Below are 27499 nucleotides of genomic sequence, written 5' to 3'. Positions count from 1 at the left end.
AAATGTGCAGGGCGTGTTGAAACAAGCTTGTGGGACTTTTTTGGAAAGAATAAAGAGAAGAATCTTACTACAGAACAAAGCACCAAAAAGTTGGAGGGGTGAAGGTGAAGATTACATTGGGTAGTGTCGTAACGGCCATGTTAAGACAGGTGACATTTTATTGTCCACAGCACATTAGGGACATGGTTTTTATAGCACTTGACTGGTAAGTAGGAAAGTAAAGTTATCTTTTAAAGTCAAGAAGTCCTTAATAGAACTTTGGTAGTTCAGATGGGAGAAGGGCCCAGTGAGGACTATAGTGGTAGAGACCAAGAAGAAAACGGAATGGAGGTTTCCATTACAGAAGGCAGTGAGCTCACGTTGCCAGAGATGGGGTCTGAGTTTCTGCTATCTGAAGATGAGTAGTAATTCTTTTGTAAGTCAATAAAATTTAGTCTGGCTTGTTAGACAGTGTCAAGTAATTTGAAATACCCTCTGGATGACTGTGAAAAGTATTACTCAAGCCAAAACTAGACCCTTACTAAGTTTTTCTGGGTTGGTTTCTTTAGAATAGCTAATACTTAACTGACTTAAAAAGCATAAAAAATGAACACTCAATTTGTTTGGCATTCATATCATACAGTGTGGGAAAGCTGTTCCCACACAGACCCTTTTATGAGATGCTAACTGTGGTTTTAGGGCGGTGAAGGAACGCCTTCCTGGAGGACAGAGAGAGGGCTCCTGAGAAGAGGAAGCTGCTCATTGTGGCAGAATAGGTCTGTGATTTCTGTGTTAGATCTTGACGTTGTTGTTGGAGTGCATTTATTCATGTTATTGTTAGGAGCCATACAAATAAGGACAGGGGGAGGAAAGAGTAGGGAGAAAGAATAAGAGGGACAAATTGAGAATAATAAAAATGTAAGCTCCATCCTTGAAGAACTTAGATTTTTAGAGGAAGAGAGGGGAAAGAACAGCCGAGAGAGAGTTTGGGAAGGACTGTTTTATTTATTTGTTTAATTTACTTTATTTTTTTTTATTTTTATTTTACATTCCATCTACAGTTCTCCCGTACCCCACCCCCTCACCCTGGGAGGTGCTGTTTTAAATAGAAAGGTTAGGAGAAGCTTTTCTGAATGAACTGATGGAGGAACCGGAAGTGTGAAGTGTGTGAAGAGACTCAGGTGGAAGCTGAAAATGGAGACACAGATTTGAATGCTTCAGAAATTGCAGATGGCTACCATGCCTGGTTTATAGAGAGGGAGTGACAAAATTTGGAGAGCATAGAGGTTGTATCTTAAAAGGTCTCTAGGCCAAAGAAAGAGTTAATTGTGTGCTATGGTGAAGGGAAGCAGTGAAGAGATTTCAGGATGGCATGGCACCAGATAGCTCTGTGGGAATCCAGGTGCGCAGAGTGGGCAGGTGTTGTGTTTAGTCTGGAGAGTGACCTACAACAATCATGCTTTTTGTATAAGTGTTTTGCTTGCATGTATGTATGTGTGCCATGTATGCTTGGTACGCACACAGGTCAGAAGAGGGAGTCAAATCCAATGGAACCAGAGCTCTGAGTGGTTATGAACCACCATGTGGGTGCTGCAGACTGAACCCAGCTCCCCTGCAGGAGCCACTGGTCCATCTCTGTAGCCCCATAGATTTTGTTTTGAATAGATAATAGTAAGTTGTAGATAGGTCACAAAACATCATTAAATAAGGTATTTAAAATAATCCAGTAGAAATCAATTGAGAAAGCCCCATTGAGGTTAATAGCTAGAGTGTATGTATCTTTACAGAGTGTCCCATGTCATTCCCCACCCCCTTTGAGGCTTCCAAGTAAAAGAACGAATAATAGGTACTGTCATTAAATCCATCAGAAACCCAGTGGGGAAGCCTCATTAAGGCAGCCAGCTGGAGTTCCTGATCAAGAGGGTCACTGGCAGAGCAGTCTCCCCAGTAAGGCTTCCAGCAGATAGTGATGACATCATCAAAGCTAGTGCTCATAATAACCAGCTGAGACCAACTGGGGAAGTTGAGACAGTCAGCTGGAATTCCCTGTTGAGATTTCTCTACAGGGATGTGGTTCTCATAGCTGAACTTCTAACTTCTCTTTCACTTTTAAATCATGGGATAAACAATAGTAACATCTGTTGGAAATAGTTTACTTTTTTTTTTTTTAGCTGTATTTAAGAACATAATGTTTTTACCCTTGGGCTATTTTGTTCTCTTCCCTCCCTGTCACAAAGTGTCTTGCTTTTTGTTCTGTTTTGTTTTTCTGTTGGTTTGTGTGTTTGTTTGAGGGCAGGGCACATCTCCAGACAAGGGCCCTAGAGGATCCTTTGTGACAGACTTGTTTAAGTGTGAAATGGAAAGGGACTGGGGACATCTCTACCCAGAGCCAGCTTCTAAGTGAGCAGAAACAGCTCATGACAGCTTACCAATAGAATGAATGTAAGTAGAGTTGACAGTTTAGTGAGGAGGCTACTTTGGAAGGCCTGTTAAGCAATGCTGTACCCTGGGCAAAGACCCCGGGTATTGTTACTGCTTCAGGATTTCTGATTATTGCGTGGACTGTGTGTAGAAAGACCAGGGTGAGTAAGTGGACCCAAGGAGGTTGAGACTTACTGAGAAAGTGAGAAAATGGGTAAACTTGAAGGAATGTATTTTTAGACTGTCCTGACAGAATTTTGTTATAGGTGGTATACATCAAATGCCTAAGTTGCTATTTGTATTTTAAACAACATTTTTGTATATTTGCATACCACATAATTTACCTGTTTCAGATATATCATATCTCACCATTTTTAGATAATTTTTATTACTGCAAAAGACAGAACTGTGTACAATAGGAGTCACTCCCATTTCCAGGCTTTGGCAACCATTAATTAATCTAGATAATACATCATGTGACTGGTATCTAGCTTTTTCTTCTTCTTTTTTTTTTGCGTAACTGTTTGTTTCCTAGTCTCATATATTGTAGTGTATATTAATACTTCTTTAAAAAACTTGTGTTGTATCTTTATTATTGTTTTGTTTGCGCATCATGTGTATGTCTTATGTTCTCAGAAGAGGAAGGCACTGGAACCCCAGAACTGGAGTTGTGGATGGTGTTAGTCGTCATGTGGGTGCGGGAACCAAATGCGGGTTCTATGCTGAGCCATCTCTCCAGCTCCAACGCTTCATTTTTTTTATGACCAAATAACATTTTCTTTTATAGTGTTGTTCTAGTCTGGCTTTCTGGTTGCTTTGATCACATACTTGAGCAAAAGCACCTGAAGGGAGATTTGGTTTTGGCTCATGGTTTTAGCAGTTTCTGCCCATGGTAGAGCTGGGAGAAGGTTAAGGTTATGTTTAAAGATAGCAGTAGTGTACATATAGTCATAGTCAAGTATGTATATCATAAAATGGAATGAGCTGTTTGTTCTATATTATCACATGAATACAATTAGAGTGTATGACAAAAGTTGTAATACACTTTATATTATAGAATATATGCAGTTCTTTGATGTACTTCTTAACATAAGGGAAGAAACTATTCAGAAGCATTAGGTCATTTACTAAATGTTCATGTAGTTTAATTTGTAAAATTCTTTGGTTTCTCTTACTACTGCAGGAAGCTTATGTGCCTCATTTCTTACTCAGAGTTACCAACTGCCAGTTCTTGATACAATGTTTATAAGAAAGAAATACAGAGGAAAAGATCTGGGGCTTCACATGCTGGAGGACTTTGTTGATTCCTTTACAGAAGAAGCCCTTGGCCTGCGGTACCCGCTGTCTTCTCTCATGTGCACAGGTGAGTGGACCAAACTGAAACTTGTCACCTGAAATTTGTTTCTCCAGACAATTAGATTAGAACTTTCTGCTTTCTAGGGCTTAACTTTCTAATGCAATTTTATTCTGTGGTATCTAGTTGTAACATGGCACATAATAACCTTTTTAGTGTTTGAAGTCAGGGTCGCACTGTGTAGGCTTTGGCTTTGAATGGTGACTTTCCTGCCTTAACCTCTGAGTTCTGGAATTCCTGGCCAAGGAAGGTATAACATTTTGTGCAAGACATTTTTTCCCCAAAACTTGTTTTTTTTTTTTTTTTTTTTTTGTTGTTGTTTTTTTTTGTTTTTTTGTTTTTTTTTTTTTTTGGTTTTTCGAGACAGGGTTTCTCTGTAGCTTTTTTAGAGCCTGTCCTGGAACTAGCTCTTGTAGACCAGGCTGGCCTCGAACTCACAGAGATCCGCCTGCCTCTGCCTCCCGAGTGCTGGGATTAAAGGCGTGCGCCACCACCGCCTGGCTGTTTATTTTTAGGTGAAAAGTTTTTGTGCCTTTCTTACTATACTTACTGTATCTTTCAGATTTCCCTCCATTTTTAAACCCTCTTGGTAGGGGCTGGAGAGATGGTTCAGAGGTTAAGAGCACTGCCTGTTCTTCCAGAGGCATGGTGGCTCACCCCCATCTGTAAAGAGATCTGGTGCCCTCTTCAGGCATACATGCAGATGCAGACAGCACACTGTATACATAACAAATAAATCTTAAAAAAAAAAAAAAAACAACCAAAACCCTGTAGTTTTCATCTCTCTCAGGGTGACCCTTTAGAGATAAGTGTCTTACTTAGATTGTCTGCCACTCCCACCCCTACCCCCACTGATAACCAAAGCTCCTAATGACCTCTTCTTTTCAGAGTTGATTACAAATAAACCCTATTTTGTGATTCTCTGCAAATGCCGTGGCAGCAGAGTAGCAATCCAGGGCAAGAAGGAAATCCAGTTTAACATGACTTATTAGCCAGTGTTGGTTCAAGCTTCCTGAGTCCGACACTGGTGGTTTATGTTAAGCATATTTAAATTTCCTGGTGTAACACAAGCCCATGTCCACAATAAAGCTTAAGGCATGATTACATCAAAATTCTTTTCAAAGTACTTGTCACTTCTTGCATGAAGATGGTTCTATAGATAGGCTACATGTGTTACCTTAAGGGCCTAGGTAGGGCCTAGTGTGGCAAGTGCTCTTAACAGTCATGGAGATAGTGCAGAGGTCACCCAGGCTATTAACCATTTCTGGCCCTGTATGTGGGAGCCTGGGGGAGCCAGATAATGGCCTGGCCCTACAGATAGCACAGAGGTTGCCTTGCCTGTTAACTACCTTAGTTCCCAGCCTTCTGGTCAGAAAACAGGTTATATATCTCTTTCTTTAAATAGATGACCTTGCATGTTCAAGATTCCTGGTTTCCCTAGTGCTTATCTGTGAGAGCAAGGACCTCTGTACCCTGCAGTTATCAGAGACAGGCCGTTCTACTTGTATATCTACTCACACTAACTCATAGTCTCTCTTTACAGTGGAATTCTTAAATCTAAGTATACACTATTTAATACTCTTGAGTGTGGGATAGGCTTTTCATAAGGTTCTGACCTCTCCCACCTCTACTCCTCCTCTTTAACAAACCATCCTTTAGGATGCATGCATGCGTACATGCCTGTATGCTTGAGTGCTTTCGTGCATGTGTGCCTGTCTGTTTGCCAGCCAGGCCACATGTGTGCTAGTGCCTGTGGATGCCAGAAATTACATTGGATCTCCTAGAGCTTGAGTTATAAGCAAGTTGTAAGCCTCCCAACATGGCTGCTGTGATCTAAACTCAGGTCCACTGGAAGAGTAGCAAGTTATTTATTTATTTGTTTGTTTGTTTGTTTGCGTATTTTTGTTTTTTGACAGTGGAACCATCTCCCTAGCCCCTCTTTTCAAGTTTTGTATCAGTATTATATGCTGTTTATAGGAAGTTTTCATCCTTTTTGGTTAAACTTGTTTCTAGGTATTTTAAGGCTCTTGTAAATGAGATTGTTTTCCTGATTTCTGTTTCTAATAATTTGACATTAGTGGGTCTGGAGACATGGCTCATTGAGTAAGAACACTTGCTTTAAAGGCAAAAGAACATGAATTCAGATTCCCTGCACCCATGGAAAAGTTGGGCATGGCCATGAGTGCCTGTAACTTTAGCATTTGAGGGTTGAAGGTGGGTGGGCTATTTTGAGTTTGCTGGCCAACCAGCTTTACCAAAACTGAGCTTTGGGTTCAGTAAGAAACCCCATCCCAGATAATAAACAGAGTGTATTAGAGGAAGATGGAAACATCTGGACTTCTGCATGGATGGGTACATGCATGTGCATGCACTTCACACATTTCACACTACATGTGCATCATCCAAGAGTAAACATATACATAAATTAAATAAATTAATCTCCTATTTTGATGGTTCAGTAGTTGAGAGCATTAGCTGCTCTTCCAGAAGACTTGTGTTTGGTTCCCCAGCACTCACGTGGTGGCCCACAGCCATCTGTAACTTCAGTCCTGCAGGATCTTAGTCTCTCTTCTGGCTGGCCTCCATGGGCAGCAGATATGCAAGTGGTGCAGAATACATGCAGGCAAATGCCCATACACATAAAAAGAACTGTTAAAATATATTTGCCATTTCTGTATAGCAGCACTCTGGTTTTTATGTGCTGATTTTGTGTTCTGCAAGTTGACTGTGTTTTGAACATAGATTTGAACAAGACATGTGTTACTGAGAAATTAGAATTTTCTTTTACAGGTTCTTAGTCCTTGATAAAAAAAACAATTAAAAACAGACTCAGAAGGAAGCTTAAGAACCAAACAAGAATTTGAGAGATAAACCACAAGATTTCCATGCTATAAGTCCCAGCAGGTACTAGGAGGAGAAAGAGAGAAGGAAGAGTGAAAGTCGAGCCGTGTGAGTCAGGGTCAGCAATGGAGATGTGCAAGGGCCGAGGGTGTACAGAAAAAATAGTGAGAAATCCCAGAACATCAGAGCATCTCAAGAATAGACCACAAGGGGCAAAAAGGAAGGTAGACACTTGGGCTTCAGCTTAGAAAAGTGGCAGGTTTAGCAGTGAATATTTGTGAGCAACTGCCACAAGAGAAGGGCTCCTGGGATGGATGAGGCCATTATCTCCAAATGCAGATAATTATCTCTCCCCATCTCCTTAACACATCTTAGGGTAAATCAGTTTTCTTGAGGGGTGAACTCCTGCCCGAGTAATTGGCAAGCCCAGTGGATTAACTTTTTTTTTTTTTACAAAAAAAAAAAACTAATTCTTTTTCTTTTAATTAATTTTTTCCCAGCCCAATTACAGTTTTCCCTCCCTCCCTCCCTCCCTCCCTCCCTCCCTCCCTCCCTCCCTCCCTCCCTTCCTCCCTCCCTCCCTCCCTCCCTCCCTCCCTCCTGTCTTCCCAGTCCCTCTCCCAACCTTCCCTTCATCCACTCCCTCTACCTTCCTTCAGAAAAGTGCTGGCCTCCCATGTATATCAACCAGCCATGGCAAATAAAGTTATAGCAAGACTAGGCATCTCCTCTCCTATTAAGGTTGAACAAGTCAACCCAGCAGGAGGAAAGGGTCCCAAGAACAGGCAGTAGAGTTCGAGACAGCCCCCAATCCCTCTGCCAGGTGTCTCACCAGAAGACCAAGCCACACAACTTAACATGTATGCAGAGGGTCCAGGTCAGTCCCATGCAAGTTCTCTGGTTAACGGTTCAGTCTGAGCCCACATGAGCCCAGGTCAGTTGACTCAGCGTGTTTTCTCACGGTGCTTTTAGCCCCTCTGACTTCCATGGTCCTTCTCTTCGCAGGATTTCTAGAGGTCCTCCCATTGTTTGGCTGTAGGTCTCTGCATCTGTTTCCATCAGTTGCTGGGTAAAGCTTTCTGATAACAGATGGGCTAGGCACCTAACTGAGCATAACAGAATATCCTTAGTGATCATTTCGTTGACTTTCCCCTTTTTTCCAGTCATGTTCGGGTGAACATCCTAGTTCTCTGGACCCTCCCGGCCTTGTCAGGGGTGGCTCCTGTCGCTGGACTAGTCATGCATTGACCATGCCTGTCACTTCTTTGCCACCTTTGTCCAACATATCTTATAAAAGCAGGCAAGTTATAGGTCAGAGGTTGTGTGGCTGGATTGTAGTCCCAGTCCCTCCACTGGAAGCCCTGCCCGCCTGCAGGAGATGACTGCTCCATATCTCCCATTGCTAGGAGTCTTAGCTAGGGGTCACCCTCGTAAGTTTCCAGGAGTTTCCATTGCACTAGGTTTTAGCTTATCCCAAAGATGCTCCTGATTCCCGTTGTCTTCTTCAGTAGTCTCCCTCCATCCTCCCCCAACATGATACCACCTGTTCCTGTGGCCATCCTCCCGCTTAACCTCCCCCTCCCCCACAACCTGTGATGTCTGTTCTACTTTCCCTTCACAGTGAGATTCACATGTTCCCCCTTGAGCCCTCCTTGTTGCTTAGCTTCTTTGGTTTTTCTTTGTGTGTGTGTGTGTGTAGGGGGGATTTACTCTTTTCTTTTTTTTCTTTTTTTTTTTTTTTTTTTTTTTGGTTTTTCGAGAAAGGGTTTCCCTGTAGTTTCTAGAGCCTGTCCTACTCTTAAGGGAGGGGGCCATAGTATATAATGTTTTCTTCTTTGGGATGTTGAGCAGACAGATCTCTGTGAGTTCAAGGCCAGGCTGGACTACACAGTGAGTTACAGGACAGCCAGAGCTACATAGAAAGACCAAAATAGACATACAAATAAACAAAACGTTATATCTCCAATTATCTATGAATGAATGAATGAAATGTTATGTCTCCACTCAGGGCCAGAAGTAAGACCATGAGAAGTAGCTTTCCCTTAATGGGTCACAGTATTTCCCCAAACCTGCATTTTTTTCATGGTAAATGGGAGGGAGTCCAGGTTGTGAGGAAAGGATCCATCTTGATTGGCCTCCAAGCCTGCTAATTCCTGTCTAGCTACCTAACAGTCATCTTTACCTTCCTCACTGCAGCATCTCAGACAGTCAATGGCTGACATAAAAATTTAAACAACTCTGAGCACTGATTTGGTGCTCTTGTGACAGGTCACAACACATAGATAGACACACTGAAACTATTATATATAGTTATCTTCAGACTGTGTGTATATTTAAAAAGGCTTTGTATTTAAGATGGCAAAATACTAAAATATCTGGAAAAAAACCACTAAACTTCTGTCTCAAGCATTTGGGGTAAGGGATACATGTATGGTGGATGTGGAACAGTCTTTGTGTGTGAAAGTTTCTTTGCATTGGAATTCCTCTTGCTCCAAGCCTGGGACATAGACTTATGGTTTGAGAGAAGGACTGGAAAATGCCCAGTTAAAAGTCAGTCTGTGGATTCCCACTAGGTATTTATATTTGTTCATATGATAGAATAGTATCCTATTGCTCTTTTGTTTAGTATACAGACTAGGCAAATTTAACAAAAATTTGGTCTTAATAAGAATTACATATAGGCTGAGCATGCCTCACCAAAATGCAAAATGCTCCCAAGTCTGAAACTTACTAAGCATATGTCACTCAGTTTCATGTTTCAGAGCGTTTAAAATGTTCAGATTTAAGTATGCTCAATAGTATAGCCTATGCAAGTATTTAAAATATGAAAAACTAGCCGGGCGGTGGTGGCGCACGCCTTTAATCCCAGCACTCGGGAGGCAGAGGCAGGCGGATCTCTGTGAGTCCGAGACCAGCTTGGTCTACAAGAGCTAGTTCCAGGACAGGCTCCAAAGCCACAGAGAAACCCTGTCTCGAAAAACCAAAAAAAAAAAAAAAAAAAAAAAAAAAATGAAAAACTGAAACATTTAGCATTTCAGATATTTGATGGCAGAAGATACAAAATAATCTCACACTAGTTCAGGATTATATATAATAAAGGGTTATTTATTTAGGGTTAGACTCAACAGATCACTGTCTTAGATCACAGTCCTCTGCATGAACAGGGAATACGAACAGAATCTAGTAGCTGGAAGTGAGAACTGGAAGCAAGTGCATACTTTACAGCTGCATTTATAGTATAAGACCACGCCCAAGTGGGCTGGTGTCTTAAAGACTATTGATGGAGGAGTGTCTATGTGTTACTTTCATTGGTTAATAAAGAAACTGCCTTGGCCCTTTGATAGGACAGAAAATTAGGTAGGCGGAGTAAACAGAACAGAATGCTGGGAAGAAGGCAGTGAGGCAGATGCTTCAGGCAGTCGCCATAGTTCTCCTCTCCAAGATGGACACAGGTTAAGAATCTTCCTGGTAAGCCACCCCTCGTGGTGCTACACAGATTACTAAATATGGGTTAAAACAAAATGTGAAAATTAGCCAATAAGAGGCTGGAACTAATGGGCCAGGCAGTGTTTAAAAGAATAGTTTCCGTGTAATTATTTCTGGTGTAAAGCTAGCCAGGCGGCCGGGAGCCAGGTGGCGGGATGTATCCCGCTGCTCCTTCTACAGGCTATTGGCTGAAGGAGCTCCCACAGCAGATATTTTTCAGATATCTCTTAAAATAGCAAAAAAGAAGAGTGGAAAGTGAGGTGATGTGCCACTCATTAAGGTGGCAGAACTTGACACCAAAACACGACCAAGGTAACTCACCAAGAGTATTCAGTGATCTCAGTTACAAGTAAATTCTTGAGGCTGGAGAGATAGCTTCGTGGTTAAAAGCATTAGCTGCTCTTCAGGGAGTTTTGTACAGTTTATTATTATATATACAGTTCTTCCCTTTGGAGCTGTTTGTAAGCCCCCTTTCCCTTGCTCCCCAGCCATAACTGCACTACTGAGGTCTGCATTCTTCTTTCGCATGATGTCATATTTGCATGCTCATAGCTTTAAAAAGCATAGTGTGCCTTGTAATTGTTTTTATTTTCACTAGTCTTTACAATTGTGATGATTTTTGTCCTTTATAAGTACATACTTGAGTGGTATTGTCTGCAGTGCTGTATATTCTTCATCACTCCTTCTGCTTTTATTTCTTCTGAATTATCTATTCAGTTAGGCCACCGAAGTATACTCAAATAGTCTTTGACTTCCTCTCTGTGACTTGTTTTGACAGACTATCATGTTTTCTTCTACCATTTTGTGTAGTATGATTTTAAACCTTACATAATGACATCCTTTATTATATGTATTGTACTGACGTTCTTTAGATTTATCACTTAAAATTCTTATTTGGAATTTTGTAAGATTTTTACTTTTTAAAAGATATATTTTGTTTATGAGTGTTTTGCTGGCACCTGTGGAGCCCAGAAGAGGGAACTGGATCTCCTGGAACTGGAGTAAGCCAACATAGGGGTGCTAAGAATCAAACTCAGGTCCTCTGGAAGAGCAGCTAATGCTCTTAACCATGAATCCATCTCTCCAGTCTTAAGAGTTTCCCTGTAACTGAGACTGCTGCGTGGTCTTAGTAAGATACGTTGGTCATGTTTTTGGTATCAGATTATGCTACCTCGCTGAATGACTTGGGCACCTCACTTTCTTCTTTTTTTGCTACTTGAGATATCTAGGAAATTGTTAAATATGTTTTTCAGCTTCCAAGCAATACTTTGAAAAGTACCCAGGAGATCATGAACTTCTGTGGGAAGTAGAAGGGGTAGGTCATTGGCATCAGCGGATACCAGTCACCAGAGCATTACAGAGAGAAGCAGTTAAAGTTGCAGGTAAGACTAGTAGGATATGGGACGGTTTAAAAAGCAGCCCCTGATGTGCTGGTGCCTTACACCTCAGAGCACTCCTGAGGCCTTTCTGGTTGCAGACCCTCTTTTAAAGTTTATTGTGCTTTTACTTTTGAGTCACTAATAAAAAACAGACCTAGAGGGGGCTGGAGAGTTAAAGCAACACTTGTTACTCTTGTAAAGGATTGGATTCAATTCCCACATGGTGGCACACAACCATGTGTATAACTCTAGTTCCATTGGATTTGGCACCCTCTTCTGACCTCCTTGGGCACCAGGTACACACATGGTATACATACATACTTGCTAACAAAATACTTTTGCACATTAAATAAGTCTAAAAGAGTAAAATTAAGCTAAACTGAGTGGTGGTGGCACACTCAAGGGGCAGAGACAGGACGATCTCTGTTAGTTCAAGGCCAGCCTGGTCTAGAGAACAAGTTTCAGGCAGGCTCCAAAGTTACAAAGAAACCGTATCCCCCAAAAAAAGAAAGAAAAAAAGAAAAAGAAATAAAAGTAAAATTGAAAAACAAAAACAGTCCTAGAACTATCCCAAATAGTGAACTGCCTTAGTGGGAATTAGGAGTGAAAATGGGTGTATTAGGGAAGAAGCGTGGCCTAGGCTCTGTGCATCAAAGATTGGGCATCAGATGTTGTGAAGGAGACACAGATTCTTAATCCTTTTATTTATGCTGCTCTTGGGAGTTGATGAAGATCACCAGATACCATTAAAATGAAAATCAGATATGATTAGTTTATATTTAAACGTTTTCTGTATACAGAGATTTCTCAATATGAAGCTAAAAGACCTGTGTCTGGAGAGTATGGTCTTGCTGCTGTACCAGAATATGAGCCTGGAATGGAAGACAGTCAGTCTAGTGAGATGCAGGTATACTCTTTGACCGTCATAGGAAATAGTAATGTTTTTGTGTCCTTTGTTTTTGTTGTTTATTATTTTGGTGATCATGAACATTGCCATGGGGCCTCATGTGACCTAGGGAAGTGTTTTACCACTGAGTTACATCCCTAGCCCAGCCCCGCTTTTACTTTTTATTTTGAGGTAGGTCTCACCATGTTGCTTAGACTGGCTTATAGTCTAGCCTGACCTTGAACTTGAAAATGTGCTCTGCCTCATGGCCTCATGAAGAGTTCAGATTGTAGGCTCACACGCCAAGACCCAGCTTAAGTTTCAAATGTTACAATTCATTCAGCAAATTTAAGAAATTACAACTGCATTCATTTTCTTGGTGACTTTTGTCAACTGATTATTAAGGATTTAATGCTTTTTTTGTTTACTAGTTTTATCAGCTAAGTAAAGCTAATTTAAATTATATGTACATAAAAGGAAAATATATATTACTATTTCACAGATTTTTAGCCGCTGTTGTTTTTTATATATATTTAATTACAATTTATATTTTTTCCTTTTTTATTAGTTTTTATTGAGCTCTACCTTTTTCTTTGCTTCCCTCTACCATTTATATTTCATGTCTTAAAAATTGACCATACTTGAAAAGTTTTATACTTGTCTAATACATAAATAATAAGACTACTACAAAATCAGGTTTTACACATATTTCTGTGTTTAGGACATCATAGTGTTTGCTTTTTTTTTTCTTTTCTTTAGTTGTTTGTTTTTAAAACAGAGTTTCACTATGTTCCCTGGCTGTCCTGGAACTCACAAAGACTCACCTGCCTCTTCTTCCTAAGGTCTGGAACTAAAGGTGTCTGTCTGTCACCATGCCTGGCAAGCCTGTTCTTTTTATGTTACAGTCCATATTCCTCAGATAAACACATTCACAGACTGTTTTCAGTTATCATAAAATCAAGAAAAACTGAAAACCTTGCTCTTCCCACAATTGTTATAAGGGCTATAGTTTATTTTACTCTGAAGCCAAATAGCTTTAAATGTCATTTGAATGAGAATATATTGTAGTGGCAATATGTCATAAGATTAATAGCATAAATGGTATTTTCTGTCATTTTTGAAGTTGATATTCTTCATAAAACTTTAGTTCAAGAAAAGATTTTTAACTACTTACAGTAATTTTATTTTGACTACATGGTTCATTTTTTGGTGATGTGGTATTTTGCTTGCTTTTACTTGTTTTGTACATAAAATATCACATGTGGGTCTCTTTACCTTTTATCATTTCTATTTTTTCTAGTTGAACTACAGACTTCTTGAAGGCAAGGTTTTTATTATGCATTTGGCACAGTTAACTACTTTAAAGTCTATAATTAGACTTAAATTTCAATTAACACATATTTGCATATGTTTCTGCAGTACAATGTGACATTTTATTATGTGCATTATGTAATGATTTCATCGGGATAATTTGCATATCCATCTCCTCAAAACATTTGTCATTTCTTTTGTTGTCAACTTTCAAATTCACATAACCTTACTAGCTGTTCTGAAATATAGGATGACTTTTTTTAACTCTAAATAGATCTTTTGATGTGTGCGCCTCCCATGGTGTAGTTGAGTAAGTGTGTAGTAGCTGAATGAGTGGATGGCATTTGTAATGGAGTAGATATTAGGGCAAGCAGTGGAGGTTCAAAGATAAAGGTATGGCTCTTGAGTACATGAGAGAACTAGATGATCTACTGTTGGAAACATATATAAATTGCAGCATAATGATGGCCTTAGTTATTATAGCAAATGATTGAAGGTACATAGTACAGGATGATTTAAAGGGCAGGTCGAGTTCTATGAAAAGGGTTGTTAGGTCATTTTAGAGGTATAACGTGTAAAAGAAAAGTAAGAGATAATTCAGAAATGATATTCTTAATATAAAAGAAATTAATTATTGAAAACTTTTTTAGTTTGTATTCTATACAGTGATAAGGTATTGATTTGAAAGTTTTAAGCAATGGATTGCACAGTCTGACTGGGAAGCATTTTATTGGGTGGAAAGGGTTAGATAGGGTATAGTTAAAGGGTGGGACTTGGCCAGGGAAGAAGCTATTTGGAATTATTTAGATTTAAGATAATAAAGCAGTGGTGATAGGATAGGGTAGTTCTGAGAGAACCTTCATTTAAAATCCACAAGCTTTGTGATTGGTGGAGGGATAGGAAGGACTCATGGCTATTTCTTCACAGAATTGCTAGAATGACTGTGGTTGCTATTGCCATTAATGTAGATAAGGAATAATGTTTGGAATACTTGCTTTGATTCATCAACAATAGCTATTAAGTGAAGATAGTATGCAGAAAAAGTCAGGAGAGCAGGTAACTGGACAGAATGCCAAGACATTCCATGGTAAACCTGTAACATTTCAGATCCTTGGATAAACTCTTAGGCTTACAATGAGCCAAGGGATATAACATAACCTTTCAATTTAAGGTAGATTTCTTAACAAAAAGTAGTGTTTGAATACAGTTAAATATTTTCTTTGAAACTCTGAACAAAATAGGCCTTAGTGAGAAAGGACAGTTAAAAACATTATATATTAACCTTTATCTCTATTTTAGATCCATTCCCTAAAAGATGCCTTTGCTAGCACTTCTGAAGGTAAGAAAATCAGCTGTTCTTTTAGTAAGTGTTCTGGCTTTGGACTCTCATGCACAACTTCCCCGATTTTACTACTCTGGGTAAATACTGGGGGTGCTGTTGAGCCCCCTCCTCCCTTTCCTGTAACATAAGGATCATAATGTCTGTATCATTCCCCAAAATCAGTTGGAGAGAAGATGAATGTAGTAACCCTCAGGAAATACGAGGAGTGAACGTTGGCAGTAATCTTAGAATGAGAACAAATGCTGATGTTTTCTTAGCTTGAACTGAAGGAAGGAGGAAAACTGTACCGTGAGCAGTGGGTGGGTTAGCTGGTGTAGTTCTTGCCTTTCTGTATGTTTTCATAGGTAGTCCTTCCCATGCATAGTCAGTGCAGTTTCCTGGTTTGCCCTCAGGTCCAGAAAAGACGCCTGTGTCTACTCGAACTCGAAGCAGTCATCTAAAGCGACCAAAGATCGGAAAGCGGTTTCCGGATTCTGAATTTAGTAGTTCTCAAGGTGAAGATGAGAACACTGCCCAGACTTCACCTGTGGCTTCAGGAAACAAGTAAGGAAGAAATGATGCTTCACTCACATTGTTTCGTGGTTGTCGCTTTTGTGCTGTTGTGTCTGGTCCTGAAGGTTGAGCTACTTCACTGTGCTGCAGCAGGTATCTTTGCCCAAGGGTTTGTATTTCAGTTCTGTTTCCCAGGAATGTTATTTTCTGACTCTAGAGTCTTCATGTGTGCAAACCCAGAGTACTCTAGTCATTGTATTATCCCAGAAGATGCATCAACTATGATAGGATAGGTTTCAGTAATGCTGAAGCTTGAAATCTATTTAAAGAAAATTCAGTTACTTTATAATTAATCCACTTTACCCAGGCTACTGGATAGTAATAAACATAAATAGTACAGTTTTTCCAGAGACCTGGCAGTCAAGTCTCAATAGAATTCTTGGTAAAAATTTTATCTTCAAGTGAGATGTGGTGACGAATGTCTATAATGCACTACTTGGGTGGCTGAGATGGGCCGATTGCCAGGAGTGTGAGGTGAGCTTGTGCTGGACAGCAAGTCTCTGAAAATAACAAGAAAAGGTGTCTCTGAATCTATCTTTCAGTTTTTGGAGGGGAATTTCACATGGTCTGAAACTTGCTATGTGGCCATTTCTTTCTGCTTCTACCTCTTGAGGCCTGGGATTACAAGCTGGGTACCACAGTACCTTGTTTATGTGGTACAGGGGGATTGAAACCAGGACTTTTATAGCTAGGCTATACTGAGCCATCTTTGCAGCTCTTTAACATCTGATAGAAATCAAGATTTTATATTTTATAATAAAATTTGACTTTTCTGTCTAACCATTTGATTCAGTCATTTAGTTAATCCATAGCTTTATCACTTTACATGTTAAATTACCTCAAATTTTTAAAAAGTCTGTTACTTTGAGTAGGAAATAATTTTAGATAAAGATAATTAAATATTAATTTTAATAGAATATAAGTAAATATTTAAATGTAAAATGAATACTGTGTGTAGATAACTATGTAGTCTCATGAACAGTTATTTAATGTTTTTGTCAATTTTTAAGATTGTGTGTGTATGTGTGTGTGCGCGTGCATGCACATGAAGAATCCAGAAGAGACCACTAGCTGTCCTCTGTAACTGTCCACCTATTCCTTTGGGGTCAGTGCTTAAAAATAAGTACAGCTTGATAAGTAGAATTAGGAGAGAGAAGAATTTCAAGGCCCACTAGCTGTGTTCTACAGGCTCAGTCTAGCCTCAAACTCAAAAATCTGTTTGCCTCTGCTTCCTGAATGCTGGGATTAAGGACGTATGTCAGCACCACCTGATTCACAGGTGTGATTTCATAGATGAATACTGTATCACATCATTTCTAACCTTCTCCCCTTGCAATTCTTGTGCCCCACTCCCCAACTCTTATCTTAAATTCTTGGATGTTTGTTTGTTTGATTTTGATTTTCTTCAAGACAGGATTTCTCAGTAGCAATGGAGCCTGTCCTCGAACTCACAGAGATCTGCCTGCCTCTGCCTCCTGAGTGCTGGAATTAAAGGCATGCACCACTACCACCTGGCTTTATCTTAAATTCTTAACCTGTGGGGATCATTGCCATCCAAACCACCACATTCCACTCCCTGACCACCATAGGCTTATACCATAGTGCAAAATATATTTGATCCAACTTCAAAAGTCATTATAATTTTTCAGTCTCAATACTTTAAAAGTCCAAAGTTCAAGGTCTCTTTTGAGACTCAAGACAATTGTAACCCTCTGTAAAATTAAAATCAAAAAGCAGATTACATACTTCAACATATAAGGCACAGAGTATACATTAAGAGACATTAAGGGGGCATAGTGAGGAAATACTGAACCCCGGTATAGAAAACTCCTAATTCTGTAGCTCTATATCTCATGTGTTCCTTTTCTCTTTAAACTGTATGTTTAGTATTTCTTTTTGCCCCACTTGCTCTTTCTCATTGTAGATCTGCAGCAGAGTGATTGTGGTTATTCATAACACATTGTGGAGTGGTTATAGTGACTTTAAGACCTATTAAGTTGTCTGGAGATCTCCTCTGCTGAAGAAATTGTTCCATTACTTTTCAGTTTGGTTTCAGGACAAGGACAGGAGGCAGCCAGATTCTTTGCCAAAATAATACAAGAATGAGTATCTAGCCAGCTGCTAATTCTACCCCCAGGAAGAATATATAGCTCAATAAAGACAGTAAAAAAAAACTTCCCCCGAAGCTTCTTGAGCCGGGTCTACATAGTCCATGTGGTTTTGTCACCACTGTCTTCCGAGCTCTGCTCTCGGCTGTCTTCTAGGCCAAAGTCCCAAAGTCTTCTAGATTCCTCTTTTCTTCTCACAGTGTTAGCCCGTCCCCCAGTACCAACTTCTTAGTTTCTTTTCTGTTGCTGTGATTTTTTTTCAAAAGACCACAACAAAGTCAACCTCAGAAGGAAGGGGTCATTTGGAGGTTAACGTTCTAGAGGGTTAGCATCCCATCACCGTCACAGTAGAGAGTGTGGCAGGAAGCTGGCAGGCATGACTCTGGAGCAGTGCTGAGAGCTCATCCACAGAACAGGACACAGAGCACACTGGGAGTCTGTTGAAATTTTAAGCCCATCTCCAGTAATATACTTCCTCCAACAAGGCCTGATGTCCTAATCCTTTCCAAACAGTTCTAGCAACTAGGCACTAAGAATTCAAACACGGTGTCCTGTGGAAGCCATTATCTTTTAAACCACCACAGTATATATTTTCTACTTCTATCCTTTCAATTACAAATTTCATGATAATTTTTCATTACAGCTGGATAGAAATCCATGGTATATATTTACTACAGTCTCACTCTTCATTCATCAGTTAAACGACATTTAAGTTGTTTCCACTCCACATAGCCAAGGAATGTCTGTAAAGGATCATGTCAGGTCCTATGGGGATTCTAGCTGGGCAGTCGTTGCACAAGCCTTTAATCTCAGCACTTGGGGGGCAGAGACAGGTGGATATTGGAGTTTGAGGCCAGCCTGCTCTACACACTGAGTTCCAGAACAGACTTCAAAGCTACAGAGAAACCCTTTCTTGCATCACAAAAAGGGAGAAAAAAAGAACAACCTTTTTTTCCCTAAGGGATTCTAGGTTACTGAGGCAGGAGGATTTTGAGTGAGCCCCAAGACAGGCTGAACGATTTTAGCAAGACCTTTTTCAAAATAAAGAGGGCCAGGATTGTACAATGCTTTGGTTAATCAGTTGTACTAGAGGCCCTGACTTCATCACCTATACTGTCTCAAAAATAGGATCCTTAAATTTTATCTTTATCTGTTGATTTGTTTTCCAGAATAGAATATACTGCACGTACTTCAGAGAGCTCAGAAGAATTCTTGGAAGAAGAACCTGAGCAGAGAGTGATTGAATTTGAAGAAGAAAGCAGTGATAAAGATGCACAGCCTGCACTGGACACTCAGCCACGCCTGGAGAAACAGGATGGTGACAAAGTATGAAGTCCTCAATAAATAAAACCAGTAGAGGAAAGCGTCCTTGACCATACACTGCTAGAGAAAAATGACCATATGTAGAAATAGTGGTTGGTGTTAAGGAAAAGTACACATTGACTAGGATAATAAGAAGGCAAATTGGAAGATCCCTGAGTGCATTTTGAATACAGACCGAGAAGTGGAGCTAAAGATATTGAAGTATACAAGTGATAAAGCCTTGAAGACCGGCTAGTGTCCATGCAGTCCTCAGTTGCACCTGTAATTTTGTTAGAATTACAAATTAGTTATTTGGATTTAGATTTTTTATTTTTACTAGGGAAAAAAATGGGTAAAATAAATACAAACAAAACACCATGAAACAAAACCTGAAAATAGATAAATTCTCTGTAGCTAAGTAAACAATCCTGCTTGATATTTGAGCCCTTTATGTTTGTTATTCCTATTCTCCTTTTCCCTTTACCCATTTTTCCATCCTTTTTGATAGCTTCAGTCCTTTCTACTTTAAACATTCCTTCTTCATGGTTTCATATGCACTTGAGTTCCTTGAAAAGTCTTTTACCTATTTCCCTAGTGTATGCAATATAAGAATCAAAGTACTACCAATTTTCTTTATTATTATGTTTTTATTATGTATGGGTGTGACGCCTCCATGTATGTCTGCACCACTTATGTGTCTGATGCCTAGTACCTTTGAAGCTCATAAGGGCTTCAAACGCCAGGCATGGTGGTCCACACCTTTAATCCCAGCACTGGGGAGGCAGAAACAGTATATCTATGTAAGTTTGAGTGCAGTCTGATCTAATGGTGAGTTATAGTATAGTCAGGACTATACAGAAAGACTGTTGCAAAAACAAGGGCATGAGATTCTCTGGAGCTGGAGTTAAAAAGTTTAGGATGCCATGTGGGTGCTGCTGAATTCTATGCAAAAGCAGCCAGTGCTCTTAACTCTAAAAAGCTCTCAGGCACCACTCATACCAGTTTTCTTTAAACTATAATACACAGTGTGTTCCATGTAACCTGTCTCATCTAGCAAGATATTTAGCCTATGTCATTACAGCACTCCAGTGACAACTCCATTGGACATGCAGAGGCCAGAGGAGGATGTCTTCCTCTATTGTAACTTGCCTGTGTACACATGCAGAGGCCAGAGAAAGATGTCTTCCTCTATTGTAACCTGCCTGTGTACACATGCAGAGGCCAGAGAAGGATGTCTTCCTCTATTGCTGTCTGCTTTAGTGCTTTGAGATGGGGGTCTCTCACCAAACTGAAGCCTTCCTTTTATCTAGCCTGGCTGGTAAGGCTGGTTGACCATTTGTCTCTGGGTCCTACTGCTGTTAGTTACAGGAACAAGCAATTGTGTTCACCTTTTTTGTGGATGTGGGAATTTGAACTAGGTCCTCATACCAAATGCTCCATACCAACCCCAAGTCTTGATCTACAATATAACTTGCCTACTGTATATCTCTGTCACCTTAAATCCAATAATACTTTTTTCTTATGTTTATTTTTGATTATGTGTGGAGGTATATTTCTGTGTTTGAGCATCTTTATGAGTGCCCACAGAAGCTACAAGAGGTTGCTGAATCCTCTGGAGCTGTAGTTAAGACATTTGTGAGCCACATAACGTGGGAGCTAGTAACTGAACCTTAGTCTTCTGCAAGAACGGTACTCACTCTTTGCCTTGGCGCCATTCTTCTGTGTTGATTCTGCTTTCCTGTTTTGTTCATTCTGTTCTCAAATCTAAAACTTAAAGGACTGACGTTTTCATTGCTTCTTACTTTGTGACCACAGTTCTGCCTTCTATTGTTTTTATTTTCTTCTCTTTAACATTTCTCCCTCTATGGTTGATCCTTTTGATTTTACTATAATTACCTTCTGTTTGCAACCAACGGTGTATACCACTTTGTATAATAGTAAAATATATATTGATAGAAAATATACTTTCTCTTTGTTGAGATAGAATTCCCTTGTAATCCAGTCTATACTTAGAATTGACATTATATTTACTTAGACTGTCCTTAAACTTAGAATCCTCTTGCCTTAGTCTTCTGGTACTAAGGTTATAGTCATACCACCAGGCTCATTTGAAAAACTTTTATTTTAGAAAAATTTTATTTTGGAAAAGGTAAGTAATTCTCACATCTCATTTGGAAAACTTTCTTTTGAGTCCTGGCTGTATTGGGACTTACTATGTAGACCAGTCTGTCCTTGAACTCACAGAGATTTGCCTTCATTGAGTACTGTGATTAAAGGTGTGTGCCACCACATCCAGCTGGAAAACTTTCTTTTATATGCTTGAATATAAAATCTGGTATTGGCTGGTTGTGGTGGCGCACGCCGGTAGGATTTGCTGAAGGAGGCAGAGGCAGGAGGATCACGAGTTCAAGGCCAGCCTGGGCTACACATTGGGGGCTGGAGAGATGGCTCAGCGGTTAAGAGCATTGCCTGCTCTTCCAAAGGTCCTGAGTTCAATTCCCAGCAACCACATGGTGGCTCACAACCATCTGTTATGAGGCCTGGTGCCCTCTTATGGCCTTCAGGCATACACACAGACATGTATACATAATAAATAAATTAAAAAAATCTGGTATTGGATCTAGTTTTGACCAGTCATGTGCATTAATATTCTAATTTTTAAAATGGTAAAGAATACCTTCTGGTTATTAGACTATCATTAGGAATTAGAAATTTTCAACATTAGCAGGATAGTGGTAGTGCACGCCTTTAAATCTCAGTACTTGGGAGGCAGAGGCAGGTGGACCTCTGGGAGTTTGAGGCCAGCCTGGTCTACAGAGCGAGTTCCAGAACAGCCAGGGCTCCACAGAGAAACCCTGTCTTGAAAAACCAAAGAAAGCAAAAGAAGAAAAGAAATAGATAGAAAGGAACAGGATCTTTCTGTTGAGTCTCAGACCCACGTTGTGAAATCCCCAGGCATCCTGGTACTGCCCTATCACCAAAAGAACAGTAGGAGTATGTGGGAGTATGTGGTCCTTGGGAATCCTCTCCGCCCTGCCCCCAGGTTTTTTTTTTTTTTTTTTTTTTTTTTTTTTTTCTGTTTTTAAAGACAGGGTTTCTCTGTTTAACAGTCCTAGCTGGCCTGGAACTAGTTTTGTAGATCAGGCTGGCTCCGAATTCACAGAGATCAAAGTACCTGTCTCCAGAGTGATAGGATTAAAGGTGTGTGCCATCATGCCCAGCCCTTGGGGACTCTTTATCAGGTTCCTCCTCAAGTAAATCTGTTCTTTAACTCATACTTTATATTGTCTTAAATCTCTTGTGAGTCCTGGTGGATGATAAGTAGGAACTGAGCCTTGAACAGCTAGTTAGTTTGTAATCAGACCCTGACTTTCCTTCTTGGTGTAGGACTCTACATTAGAGCCTGTGAATGGTGAGGTCGTGGATGATGCCCTTAAGACCTCACTGGTAACTGAAGAGGAGGACTCCACCAGTGAAGGTCTGGAAGAAGAGTTAAAAGTTCCGTCTTTGAATTCCAGAGAAGAGACTGTGAATACTGTTCCAGTGGTGGCAGATGCTCCAAAAACTTCTGAGGCTGTACCAGACAAGGTAAGGCAGAATCACCTCACTTTGTTATAGGCAACCTTTGCCAGTATTGGTGCCATTAGGTAGAGGTGGAGGAGTCAGAATCTTTTCCTACATCCTAGCATATTCTCTTTAGGAGAATTCTTATTTCAGACATAAATTTTTATATGTCTTTCAAGGTTCAATTCCACCCCCACCCCACATTATAACTGCTTTATGGTAACAAAATGAGCACTCTCTTAAAGGCTTAGGGAAATGATTAGAAAAATTACAAAAAAAAAAAAACCCATGGTATATCAAACATTTGAATACTTATTGTCTACATTGGCTATAACTACTACGGTGATTTCGATTGTTTTAAATTCAGTAGACAAGCTAAAGCAAAGCTTGTTGAATATTTAAAAATTAGTTTAGCTTTGACTATTACGACTTACAGCTAAAAGACATGTATACTAATGCTTTCTAAGTGTCTTACTGAGGTTGGTGACTAAAGCTCCCATTGTCCTTACCGCTATTGTCCAGTGAAACCAGTTAGACTGAGCAGGGACAGGTAGTGTTGTCCCAAGAGAGTCTTCATTCTGGCTATAGTAACAGCAGAACTTAGAGATAACTGATGGTTTGGTAGAATCGTAAACTGTTTTGGATACTCTTTTGAGGCAAAATGGTTTCCTACTGTATTAATTTTGCCATGAGACAATTTTGAAGAAATTTTGAGTTGAATTTAGAATATGGACTCATTTGTAACAAAAATAATCAGTACTGAGTTCTTTACATAATTCAGTGACAGTGTTCTGAGAATGATTAATTTAGAACTGTATTATAAAACTGTTTATTGAGCTTTATTTTTGTATGGCTTTTTTCCCCCAGACCTCACCTGTTTCTGACTCAGAAATGTTGACATATCAAGGCCCATCTGATGATAAAGGACATACTGAGGAAAAGTTAGTTTCAAAAAAGAAAACACATTTGGGGAGCTCAGACAGTGCTGCCACTCTGTCAAATGAAGAGAAGTCTGACAGTGGTTTTCCCAATTCTGCAGTAACAGACTTTCCTGAAGAGCCAGTGTCTGAGAATTTATCACCCAACACTACTTCCTCACTGGAGGATCAGGGTGAGGATGGGGTCCCGGAGGCCCACGAAACATCTGCTGCTCAGAGTTCTCTGATAGAGGTAGAACTTGAAGATGTGCCATTTCCACAGAATGCAGGGCAGAAGAACCAGTCAGAGGAGCAATCTGAAGTGTCTTCTGAGCACCTGGACCAGTTTACACAGTCGGCTGAGAAAGCTGTGGATAGCAGCTCAGAGGAGATAGAAGTGGAAGTCCCTGTAGTAGACAGGAGGAATTTGAGAAGAAAGGCCAAAGGACATAAAGGACCAGCCAAGAAAAAAGCCAAACTGTCCTGAATGAAGAAATGCGTATGATAAATTCTCTTCTTTGTAATGTAGTTGTTGTTTTTAAACATGGTAATTAATAAACAGCATGGGGCACAGGACAGATTCCAAAGTTTCAATCTGAACTTATTTATAAATGCAGGTTCCTCTACCCTTCAGGGCTCACCATTCTTTTTTATTATTTTCTCTAAGTAACTTTTATTTTTATGAACCATGTGTCAATTTTGGGAATCCAGGTCATACATTTTTCTTTAGCACGTGGGACATCTAACCATTAATATTTTAAAAAAAAATTACAAATCTAGTAGACTTTCTAACACAAAGATCTTAGAAATCTTTTATACTAAGGGCTTTAATGGTAAAACTTGGCAAGGGTTCTCAAAGCTTTATCTTAGTATCAAAAACAATCTCCATTTTTTAAGTGTAGGCATAACTAAACAAAAATGTGTCACCTTAAAATAATCTCAAGTGAGAGGACAAAACATAGTTTGACTGTTTTTATTTCTTATTAGTTGTAGATAGTTCAACATCTGTGAAGTACACAGTCTAGCCTTCATATCATCTGACGTTAACAGTACTGTTAGAGACTTGGCTGTGGTATATGGGTAATTTAAAATTCCACCTGACGTATTAGTTTGGTATAATTTCTAAAATTTTCTGTATATTTGCAGATGCTGAAAAGCTTGGGTACACTTTAATCTGTTAAACAATTCAAGCAATTGAATTTAGAATATAGTTTAATTTGGACTGTGGGTGGGTCTGATCAGATACTTTATTCCTGCCTAATTAGAGTTCTGTAGAAGTATAGCCCTTCCTAAGTCTGCTTAACCCCTCTACTCTCTGTAAATCACTGTGATTCTTCTTTTAAGACTTCCATCTAGCTTGCATTTTATACCTATTTAAACCTATTTTGGGATTGGTTTAGAACCACATTTTAGACCTATCCTGTGAGATGTCCAAATGCCTAAATTCTATTTCTGCTGTCCCTTTGAGATGTATACTTTAGATCTTCTGACTACTGACTGTAGGCTACCCTGTATGTGTACTTTATTGCCATGGCAAAAGCATTTGATTTTTTTTTATAGGGGGAAAACCTGTTCATTTCTTTATGACAGTTGGTTTTAAAATGAGCAAAACGATTATTCTTAGACGCCACAGAGAATCTGCCAATAGTATTTTGGAAGTACCATGTACTCTCATTTATATTTAAGTTGGAGGCTATTTTGAGACCATTTGGGTTCATTATTGTGAAATAGTTTGAGCCTTGAGAAAATACCTGGACTTTGTGTCCTTATGTGAGGTGCTGTGAGTTTCGATTTGCAGTTCATTCAGTCTTCAGTCAGTTAGGTGATCTGGTGATGTCAGGTCTTACATTTAGGGATGAGATGTTTTAGAAAGTCCAATTAGTTGAAATTTTTAAGCAGACCAAATAGTACACTCTACTATGATGTTAGAACACTTGTATTTGCCTGTTGTTTTTATTTTTGGCTAGAAGCTAGTTAAATGATTGTCAAGTGAAAATTATGGCATTTTTCTCAATGCTAAGCTAAAGAATAGATGCGACTGACTCTGGTGGATCTGCCAGATGCTGATGCTGTTTTACACATTTAGAGAAGCTTTTGTTAAGATCTCAACTAGGGATAGTATCTGAAGAGTCTGTTAAGATTCAGAAAATTAAATTCTAATTTTATAGTACTCACTAAAAAATTCTAGGTTTTTTTGGCAATTGTTACCTTTACATTCTTTAAATGAGTGTTTTTAAAGATTGCACTCACTGGCAGCTTGATGTGTGAATAGTCTCTTGAGTTAAAGAAAAATACATCACACTGGGGACTAATATATAAACTTATACTTACTAAACTTGTTTAATATAAATGGAATTTAAAGCAAAACAAAACATTTAGCACACAAGGAAATATGTTGTCTGTGCCAGAAGTTAAAGTTCAGAGATCACAGGAAAAAATTCTGTCACACAGGAAAGATCTTTCATGTTCAATAGCATACTGATTATATAAAATTTATAACAAAATTTGTGCTTAGTAGGGAACCTAAATAAACTTAATTCGATACTTGTAGTTTTTGCAAGGCATTAGGAGGACTGCTGTGGCTTCAAGCAGCTAGTTTTGTATGTTTGGTCACACCCTGTCATATCTTGGGAACTGGTTCTTTTTGTTTAGAAGTCATGTTTGTGGAGAAGGGTGCTCCCTTCTGGTGTATATACATATATATTTCCTTATATAATATAAAGCAGATGAGTATTAGCAAAATTTTAGTTTTACTTTCAAACCTAAACTGTTAGACCACACAAAAAATTATTTAAGAATTTTATTGTAAAGCTCCTTTACAAGTTTTAAAGATGGAGAGATTCTATTATGATTTTTTAATGATATCAAATAATAGCATGACTTAGAATGTCAGTCATCTATGTATGTTCACGTTCTACTTTAATATGTCTAAGTTCATATTTCCATTGGTTTGCAGAGCAAGGAATTCTAGTCATTAATGATTTAGTTTTAACAGATGATCACAGCGTTACCTGAGATGGTTTGTGACTTTAACATAGTGTTTCTTTAAACCCTGTCTACCAGCTAAACATCTGCTCCGAGGCTTCTTCCTCTGTGATTACTTTCTAAGGTGTGGTCACACCAGCAGCCTACACAGATTTCAATGTAAATAAGGAATTTATACTAACTCTACTCATATGTAACCATATTTAGAAAGCAACTTCTGCCTTTTATGTCCACTCGCAATCTGGTGTTTTTGGTGTGGTCTGTTACATATGCCATGCTTGCTTTCATACTTCCTACTACAAGATAGTTTGCTGTTTTTATTACTTAAAAAAAAGCAAACCTACTTCAGCAATACCACACTGATTACCTGAAGTCAGACTTCCTTTCACCATCTGTGACTTAAGTGAATAAATCATATATTACCCATTTTTATTGGTGGAAAATGTTAAAATCTAATTGTAAGAAAGGTCCTGAGGTGAATCTTGTCTGTACTGAATGGTCATTTACTACCATCTTTGTATGTTCTAAAACTTGAGAAAAAAATGTATTATTCAGAGCTGCAAGTCTTACTGGAGAATTTATGGCTTGTTTCCTTGCTAGTCTTCCCCCCCACCTTAATGTTTAAAATAGTTATTAAACCTATATTTTGTGATTGTTTTTTTGGTCTGTGTTTTCAATTTTTTTTTCTTCCCCCCCCCCCAAGTTTCATTCATGAAGATGTGGTTAGTTATTGTAATAGACATTGAATGATTCTGTTAAAGGCAAAACTAGTCACATTGGCTGTATTATGAAGGCAGACTTAAAAAAAAAAAAAAAAAAAAAAAAAAAAAAAAAAACCATGACCATGATTCACAGACCACAAAAGAGCTTGGATTAAGTTACAACTCGGGGCACTAGTACATGGTCTAGAACTATCTAAACCAATTTGTACCATCACTGTAGCAGTATAAATGTACAAGTACACTGGAGTTCATTGAAGTACTACATAAATTATTAGTTACTAGTGGAAAAGCCACAAGTTTTGTTCAGTTTAACTTACCTTCTCACATACTTTTAATGTAGTATTTTATTT

At 39.1% G+C, this 27499-nt stretch overlaps 1 protein-coding gene across 1 annotated transcript in view; it reads left to right on the top strand.

Annotated features, from left to right (window-relative positions):
* The window catches only part of Fam169a (family with sequence similarity 169 member A), a 58303-nt gene extending 31224 nt beyond the window's left edge, over positions 1-27079 (top strand). Inside the window, exons 6-13 of the mRNA XM_038322541.1 lie at positions 3584-3763; positions 11335-11463; positions 12261-12367; positions 14957-14996; positions 15392-15542; positions 18829-18985; positions 22349-22549; positions 23393-27079. Of these exons, the coding sequence (XP_038178469.1) occupies positions 3584-3763; positions 11335-11463; positions 12261-12367; positions 14957-14996; positions 15392-15542; positions 18829-18985; positions 22349-22549; positions 23393-23929 (1502 nt within the window). The 3' untranslated portion in view covers positions 23930-27079. The remainder of the gene's footprint in view (positions 1-3583; positions 3764-11334; positions 11464-12260; positions 12368-14956; positions 14997-15391; positions 15543-18828; positions 18986-22348; positions 22550-23392) is intronic.
* The last annotated feature ends 420 nt before the right edge of the window (positions 27080-27499 follow it).

The sequence above is a fragment of the Arvicola amphibius genome, chromosome 3, assembly GCF_903992535.2.
Source record: "Arvicola amphibius chromosome 3, mArvAmp1.2, whole genome shotgun sequence".
Classification (NCBI taxonomy): domain Eukaryota; kingdom Metazoa; phylum Chordata; class Mammalia; order Rodentia; family Cricetidae; genus Arvicola; species Arvicola amphibius.
Note: the sequence above shows the minus strand (reverse complement) of the source record. Positions and strands in the feature narration are given on the sequence as shown.